This window comes from Neltuma alba, unplaced genomic scaffold (genome assembly GCF_004799145.2).
Source record: "Neltuma alba isolate B1F8T4 unplaced genomic scaffold, ASM479914v2 tig00010237_pilon, whole genome shotgun sequence".
NCBI classification, from domain to species: Eukaryota; Viridiplantae; Streptophyta; class Magnoliopsida; order Fabales; family Fabaceae; genus Neltuma; species Neltuma alba.
The window spans coordinates 87,986-96,849 of record NW_021635167.1 but is presented as its reverse complement, the minus strand read 5'-3'; the positions used below and the strand labels follow the sequence as shown (position 1 = coordinate 96,849).

At 35.4% G+C, this 8,864-nt stretch overlaps 1 protein-coding gene across 1 annotated transcript; it reads right to left on the bottom strand.

Moving 5' to 3' along the window:
- Nucleotides 1-550: 550 nt before the first annotated feature.
- Nucleotides 551-2,370, bottom strand: LOC114755196 (uncharacterized). Its single transcript, XM_028944066.1, has 2 exons — nt 2,053-2,370; nt 551-1,257 (listed from the first exon to the last, which is right to left on the bottom strand). The coding sequence occupies exons 1-2, from the start codon at nt 2,368-2,370 to the stop codon at nt 1,192-1,194; spliced, it is 384 nt and encodes a 127-aa protein (XP_028799899.1). The 3' UTR covers nt 551-1,191.
- Nucleotides 2,371-8,864: the final 6,494 nt, after the last annotated feature.

Below are 8,864 nucleotides of genomic sequence, written 5' to 3'. Positions count from 1 at the left end.
TAGTTAAAATTAGTTGAGAACAATTAATGTGTAAAAAGTATAATATTTTTTTCAACAATGCCCCCATTAATAAGGAGAGAGAGTATGAGAGAGAACAATTAAATTATTAAAAGAAAAAGAAGTGAGAGGGAGAGAGAGAGTATGAGTTGGAGAAAAAATAAATAAAGGAAAAATAGGAAATCAATACAAAAAAATAGAGACAACTTTTAAGTGTCTCTTATATATGGGAACATGCCATAAGCATCAAATGTCTCTTATAATAAGAAACGGAAGGAGTAACCGACAATATTTTTTGGTATGAGTCAATTCGTTAAAGATGCTTCATAATAGTAAACTGAGGGAGTTGTGCCTTGGGGAGAATTAATTTACCAATGCTCACATCCAATTTAATAATACCAAATTTCATCTAGTTATATTAAAAAATGTAAATAACAAAGGGAGTAATTTTATTTATTTATACGTAAAGTAGATAAATTTTCTCTTGTAATATGAAGGAAAAAAATGTAGAGGGGTAAGATTGTCTTTAAGAATAAAGCAGATGACTTAGCAATAGAAGTAAAGGAGCAAAATAGATAGACATGAACAAATGTAGCTTACACAGAAACAAATAAATAGATAAGATACATGAAAAGCAAGGTTATCTACTTCAATGAACATGTCAGATGTGACGAGCATTTAACTCATGGACGTTCTCATTTTGTCTTCTTATTACCGACTCTTCTGTTTATAATATATTTAAATTAATGATAACCACTTCAGAAACTGAGATATTATACTATAATAAGGTTAATTAAGATTAAGATTAATTAATTGTTCAATATTGTCATCTCTTCGACGAGTTCAATATTATAATGTCTTGAAACTTCATCTCCTGCAAGTTTTTCTGTGTCATCTGTGTTGTTTTTTCTCTTTTTGTTCTCTTTCTTGTTCATAGGATTCATTTTACTAAGAATGGAATTTGTAGAGATGCATTGGATTGGTGTACGGCCTTTGAAGCTGAATGTTGGGGGGTGGCTGAGGGCTTGAAGGTGGCAAGAGATCTAAAAGGAGAGGAGGTTGTAGGGGAGAGGCCTGCTGACTGTGTAAGAATGGTAAGGGAGAACGTAGCTCTTTGTAGACAATTTAAAGTATCTCTAAAACGCAGATCTAGTAATCAGTATCTCTAACGTTTGTTGGTTTAGTGAAATCCAGCTAATTAGTTTGAGGACCTGGTCCTGGAGTTGGCCCTGGCCTTCCAGAATGACGCCTTGCTAGTAGCTGCACAAAAATGCAATAACCACATCAATACACGCACATAAATCATCGTATCAATGTAACAATCAACATATCAATATACTACTTCAGATTCAACTTGCAAAGATATTTATAGATCATGTACTGATAATATATATACATATGTAATATTTTTTTCCCCTATTTTTTTACTTTTCACTGAATTAAAAAAAAAATTCTCACCAGCTGGCTATATCCTGTACATACTATAAAATTTAAGTTCTCATAGTTTGCCAAAAAAAAAATTGTAACACGGGTGAAATTTGACTGTTCAATCAATCCAAATCTATTCAGAACTTTTTTCCCCCCGCATAAGAAGTGTAGAACATCCAAAATTAATGAACATAGAACATCCGAAATTAATGACCAATCAGAATATTAACTCAAATAAATCACTTCTTATTAAAAAAAATTAGAAACTTTATTAGTGGATGAAGCTCCAAAGCTTAAAGCTTAAGAGTGTTTGATGATGATACATAAATAAAAATTAGTACTAGAAGCTACTTCATCGGTTCTCTATTATAAAGCATTTTCAATCACCTCACTTAAATCAAGTAAGAGAGGTTAAATCATTAAATATGTCTTTAAAACTACAAAATTTATCAACTCATCCGAGGAGTAATGTGGAAACTGATTCAGAATTAAATTCTTCTTTTAGTAACTTGGAACAGGAACATAATAAAATCAAAAAATGTTAATTAATGCTCCTTTAAAATCAACAATAGTGTGGGTTTTTCGCAGAGATCTTAACACTGAGCTGGAATATATATTTACACACACCTGGTCTGTTGTTGTAGCACTTGGATCTGGAGCTGGTTGTGGAGGGGAAGAAGGAACGACGTCGTCTTGTTTACTTGCTGCTGCATGATTGTTGCATCCACCGGAGTAATCTGCACCGCATGAGAGAGCATTGAGGCTCCTTGGATCGTCGTTGTTATGGACTGAGATCTCATGTAACCCTAGACACTTCAACAGAGACCTGAGAAGTTGTTGAAGGAAATGGCTTGGGTGGTGAATATAGAAAATGGCTTTCTTCGGCGGCGGCTCTGAAACCTTCGGTTTTTGTTCTTCTTGTGGTGGAGTCGGTGACCTCTCCATTAGAGATTCTTGTTATTGAGCCTTCTTCTTCTTCTGGGTCTTGTCTATGTCCGAGTGCTTTAATAAGCGCACCTAAATGCTTTGTTTGTTGTGAGCTCCCACGCCTTTAATTGATTCATGTTTCATAGCGGACAGGTGGACAATACTACCCTTTGACCAAATTTATTTATTGATTACTCTGTACTAACACGGCATTAACTAGTTTCTGCAATTTCTTTTTCTGGTTTAAAGAAAGCAAAAGGAAAGAAATCTCTCAAACTGATGGGTGCTTGAAATTAAAGAAAAGGGGGAGTGAGAAGGAGAAGGTCAATTTATATAAATGATAACTTTAGCATGACATAGTATATAACTTCAAAACTATCACCCAAAAGCCATAAAAAAAAGTGCCTGGTATTAATTGAGCCACGGGCTTCCACCCATCTATTGATTATTATTTAACACGTTGTTCTGAAAATCCTATATTTCTTGTTCTAAATTTTAGACACCTTTTAAATATATCTTATAAATGGGATTATGCTTGCCTCAAAAACCATATCATATTTCTCTAGTCTTATTTATAAAATAGAGGGATAATATTCTTCTTGATCCTTTTTATAAATAACCTTATTTACTTTTTAGCATAAATGTACTATTTTGTTCATTTATTACACCATAGATAGTTTTTTTTTTAAAAAAAGTATGTATACATTAACTAAGAGTAAAGTTAGAAAGTTACTATATTTATGGAGAATTAATGTAATTTAAGGTTTCTTTTATCAGTCTGTATGAAATTCGTTAGAAACGCATTATAAATAAGACTAGAGGAGTATATATGAGACTAGAGAGAGCATTTTTTACGACAAATGATGTTTTTCAAAATGTGACTTATGATCAAAACCAAGGGAGTAATACCTTTTTTTATACTTAAAATGCCCCTAAGAGTTCAAATAATTATAATGATGGGTATTAGACATTAAAATGGCCAGCTATAATTAAAGAAGAGTAAATTTGAAAATACCTTCACATATCAACTAACCAACAATATTTTTTGGTACGCGTCAATTCGTTAAAGATGCTTCATAATAGTATACTGAGGGAGTTGTGACTTTAGGAGAGTCAATTTACCAATGCTCACATCCAATTTAATAATACCAAATTTCATATAGTTATATTAAAAATGTAAATAACGAAGGGAGTAATTTTATTTATTTATAACTAAAGTAGATAAATTTTTTCTTGTAATATGAAGGAAAAAAATGTAGAGGGGTAAGATTGACTTTAAGAATAAAGCAGATGATTTTATTTTTATTTTTTTAGCAAGAAAAGCAGATGATTCAACAATAGAAGTAGAGCAGGAAAACAAATAGACATGGACAAACGTCGCTAATATAGAAATAAATAAATAGATAAGACAAATGAAAAGCTAGGTTACCTACTTCAATGAGCATGTCAGGTATGACGAGCATTTAACTCATGGACTTTCCCATTTTGTCTTCTTATTACCGAATCTTCTGTTTATATTGTATTTGCATTAATAATAACCACTTCAGAAACTAAGATATTATACTATAATGAGGTTAAGATTAAGATTAATTAATTGGTGATACGTGATAGTATTTAATTTGATCAAAGATCCTACCTTCCCACTCTATCTTTAGGTCATCTCTTGGACGAGTTCAATATTTTAACGTCTTGAAACTTCATCTCCTGCGAGTTTTTCCATGTCATCTATGTTGTTTTTCTCTTTTGGTTCCCTTTCTTGTCCATAGGATTCATTTTATTAAGAATCGAATTTCTAAATTAAGAAGGGAGAATTACAATAAAATTTTTTTAAAAAATAATTACTAAAAAGTCCTAATAACACTACTACAAAAAAAGAGTTTTCATAACGCTAATTTATAGTGATTATTAGAAAAAACATTGTAAAAAATATAACGATAACATTTCTGTAATTATAGGCGTACTTTTAATGGTAGTTTTTTAAATATCCACTGTAAAAAATAATTTTAACAGCAGTTTTTAAAATAACCGCCATAAAAAGTTTATCAGAATTTTTAAATCCATCACGCGATAGTTTTCACTTTTCAAATCAGAGCTCATAGTCCTCTATATCATCCTCACTCGATTTTCTCCCTCCTCCTACATTTGTCGACATTTATCCATTACTTCTATCATTTCTGTCATGTTCTTCCATTATCTTCGTTGTTGCTATTGCCGTCGCCATCTCCTCATCCTCTTTATTCTTATTAATGAGTTTTTCACCTCTATTCTTTCTGTGGATTTCATAGTTTTTGTGGTTTGATATGATCATTTTCTTTGGTTAAAAATATGATGTTTAATATGAGTTTAAAGAGATTTAATTTTTAGCAGATCTGAGTCTTTGATTTTATCTTTATTAAATCTTAGTGGCTTCGATCTGGTGGCTGAAGGTGAAGCTAAGTGACGCTATTACGGTGGGAAAAGAATCTATGTTTACTCCATCAGAATGCTTTTAACTGGTGAGAGATTTCCTTTAAGGCTTTGTTCTCCAGTTCCATCCTGATCAGTAGGATGAAACGTAGCCTAAAAAAACAAAAAATTTTCACGATAGTTATTTACATAACCTTCGTGAAAAGTCACATACCACGGTGGTTCTTAAAACGCTGTGAAATCCTCTACATTTTACTTCGATGGTATAGACATCGGTCTCAAAACCGCTGTAAAAAGCTCATTTTAACCGCCGTTAAATGTTTTTTTTTGTAGTAGTGATAACAACGTAATCAGTCTGTAACGACAAGTTCTAACCTAAGAAATAATAACTTCTGGATTTGCTTTATAATTATTTTCCTTTCTTATGTAATTTTCTCAATTAATAATTTTTTTCATGACAACTATTTACACTATTTATTATTAGTTTACAATTTTAACATCATTGAGTTTTAAAGATAGTAACTTTCTTGACATAATATTCCTCATCTATAAAACACTAATTTGATCGAAAGTTGACACCTGCCACATACCTCTTTGCCTTTATCTGTAGTCCTGGTTCAACTCATACTTTTAGAAATGGCTAACGTTTCCTTTTTATCTCAAGTTTTTGAAGGCTTTAATTTCACAGTTGTTAGAGGTGTTTATATTATAGCAATTTTAGTCTTCAATATAAGAGTAGAATGTTCTTATAAAATAAACAATTAAATGACAAGCAGATATGGATAATCTAGATTTATTTATGCATATATATGATGTTCACTACAGTATATATCTAGATACAAGCTCAACAATCACATGATAAGAGAAAAGCACAGGAAAGGAGAGAAATCACCAGAGGAAGAACAGAATATTCAAAGAGGACGAGAAGGCACAGAAAGAGAGAACCAGAGAATCATCACATATTGCACACCCTTCCCTCTCTCCTCTAACGGCATATATCCTTCAGTCATTCCTTAATTTCCATGTGAGCCTCTTCTCATGTGTGCTACAATGTGGGCCGTTTTCTTCCTAAAGCCTCGTTGTCTCCTACATCAGCTCATTCTGTCCAACCTGGCCCACATCATTTTGATTCACTCCTTGGCCCATAACATTACCCCCCATTCGAAAGAGACCTTGTCCCCAAGGTCAAAGGCTAGGTAACATTGCTGAAAATCAGAGACAGTCTCCCAAGTAGGAGCAGGAAGTCCTTCCCACTGATCAAAACTTGCAGTATGAGGTGGTTCCCTTGTTGAAGCATATTGGAATCCACAATAGCCATGGGTTGGATGATAAGGCCTTCTGGTTGTAAGATTAAGTTCTTCAACAATGGGACCTTTGTTACACTGCACAGCAGAACCCAATCCATCGTCAGTCAAGTAGAATTTCACCAGCTACAACGTTTGGTTCATATGGATGCTGTCTTAGAATTTTTTATGATGCAGTGTGACACGATGAATGCGAGTGATCTTGATCTGCCCACAGATATTCCTGAAGATATGAAGGCTCTGTTACATGGATACAAGCAGGTGTTTGCCAAACCTATGGGTTTACCTCCACTAAGCACTCATGAGCATCATATAATACCGTAAGAAGGTGTTGGGCTTGTCAAGATGAGACTGTATCAGTATCCCTTCGATTAGAAAGATGAGATTGAGTGGATGGTCATGGAATTACTGCAAGAGGGTTTGTTACAACCTAGCAATAGCCCAGTCTCTACACTAGTTATTCTTGTCAAGAAGAAGGATGAAGGATAGTACCTGGCGGTTCTATGCGGATTACAAAGCCCTTCATGCCGTCACCGTAAAGGATTCATTTCCTATGCATGCCGTGGATGAACTATTGCATGAACTTGGTGGGTCTTCTTATTATTGGAAGCTTGATTTGCGTTCCAATTATCACTAGGTTTTGATGCATGTTGTGGATAGGGAGAAAATGACTTTTTGAACACATCATGGGTTGTATGAGTAGCTTGTAATGCCTTTTGGGCTTACCAATGCCCCAGCTACATTTTAGGCTCTTAAAAAAAATTAATACAAACTTGCACAAAAATGGTTGGAAGATTGAATTAATAAGAGCCTAAATGTAACTGGGGTGTTGGTCAGCTCAAAAAGCATTACGAGCCACTCATATAATGCATGATGTGTCCAAAAAGTCGTTTTCTCCCTATCCATAACATACATTAAGACTTGGTGATAACCAAGACGCAAATCAAGCTTCGAGTAATAAGAGGACCCACCAACTTCATCCAATAGTTCATCCAAGGTAGGCATAGGAAATGAATCCTTTATGGTGATGGCGTTAAGAGCTCTGTAATCCACACAGAACCGCCATGTACCATCCTTCTTCTTGATAAGAATAACTGGTGCAGAAAATTGGCTATTGCTAGGTTGCATCAAATGCTCTTGCAATAATTTCATGACCATCCGTTCAATCTCATCTTTCTGACTGAAGGGATATTGATACCATCTTACCTTGATAAGGCTAACACCCTTTTGCAGTATTATATGGTTCTTGTAAGCCCTTAGTGGAGATAAACCCGTAAGTTTGGCAAACACCAACTTGTATCCATGTAACAGAGTCTTCATATCATTAGGAATGTCCGTGGGCAGATCAAGATCACTTGCATCTGTCATGTCACAATGCATCATAAAAAATTCTGAGACAGCACCCATACGCACCAAATGCTGTAGTTGGTGAAATTCTGCTCGATTGACAGTGGATTGGGTTTTGCGATGCAGTGTAACAAAGGTCCCATTATTGAAAAACTTAATCTTAGAGTGGCCAATAGTATAATCAGTGACATGAGGGCCCAATATAGCGAGCCATGATGAGCAATCACCACGTTGGATGCTGCGACAGGTAACACATAGGCAGGAAATTTGATAAGATGGCCCTAAATCTGAACTGGAAGAGTGCAAATCAAACCCTCACTGTTCATGGCATGCCTATCTCCAATCATCACCCATACCTTGCCCGTTGCTTCAACAGGTAATTTTAAATGTTTCACAACTTGAGGACGAGCAAAACTGTCAAAACTGCCCCCTTCAAGTAACACTTGTAACACTAAGCCATTAATGGAGCCCTCGAACCGGGTAGTAGCTTTACCCTGTTGACCTTGAAAGGCGTGAAGGGAAAGATAATGCATGCTAGTAGTGTCGTCCTTAGGCTTTTTAGTCCCACCAAATATTACACCAATGCCATCATCATCACTATCATGACAATCCATCAACACGTATCGTCGATTACAGCAGTAGTGTGTTGGAGAAAATTTCTCATTTCATGTAACACAAGCCCTTTTCTTGTCAGATTAGCATCTTGGCCAGTGACTTTTTTTTTTTATAGTAGGCAATGGTTTCATCATCAAGGTATGAAGGTAAGGTGCTCTTTGTCAATGCTAGCAGAGACTGTATTGTGGTGGTAGAAGCAAGCAAGGGTTTCCTATACCCTCTACCTTTACTTGGGCCCCACAACATGGGCTTAATTGAATCGACCGGTGGCCCAATTTTGGCATTAAATAATTTGGCCAATTCAAGAACTGCACACTAGGTTTTAATCCACCTATAAAGCAATCCAACAAGGCGTCATCTGATATGCCATCTGTTTGGTTAGCGAGGGCCAGAAACTCACGACAGTAAGCATTAGCAAACTCTATCTGCGTCAGTTGAAATAAACAAACCCAGGGCTGTTCATACGGGAAAGGACCATACTTCTCTTTAATGGCACAAAGCAACGAAGCCCAATTGGTCATCAGACATGTCTTTTGTTGCATTTGGAACCACAGAATAACATCGCCATCAAAATTCACCAAGGCGATGAGTATCTTCTATACATCTGGAGTGTGATAATAAGAGAAGTATTGTTCCGCTTTGAAAATCCAAGTGGTCAGATCAGTCCCACTAAATTTAGGAAAATCAAGCTTAAGCAGTTTCGGGGAGCCAGATGCACTAGTCCAATCAGAAGACCCACTTGAATGGGAGCCTTCACCCACCTTCTCATATCCGCGGTTCAAAGAGCCCAATTGCCTAGTCAAGTTCTCAAGTACAACTTCCAACTTATCAAAATGAGGG

Bases quoted from the DNA above. Each gene is read 5' to 3' on its own strand.
- LOC114755196 (XM_028944066.1), bottom strand. From the start codon at position 2,370: ATGGAGAGGTCACCGACTCCACCACAAGAAGAACAAAAACCGAAGGTT. The intron at 1,258-2,052 runs GTGTGTGTAAAT...ATTTTTGTGCAG, and splicing joins GTGCTACAACAACAGACCAG to CTACTAGCAAGGCGTCATTC.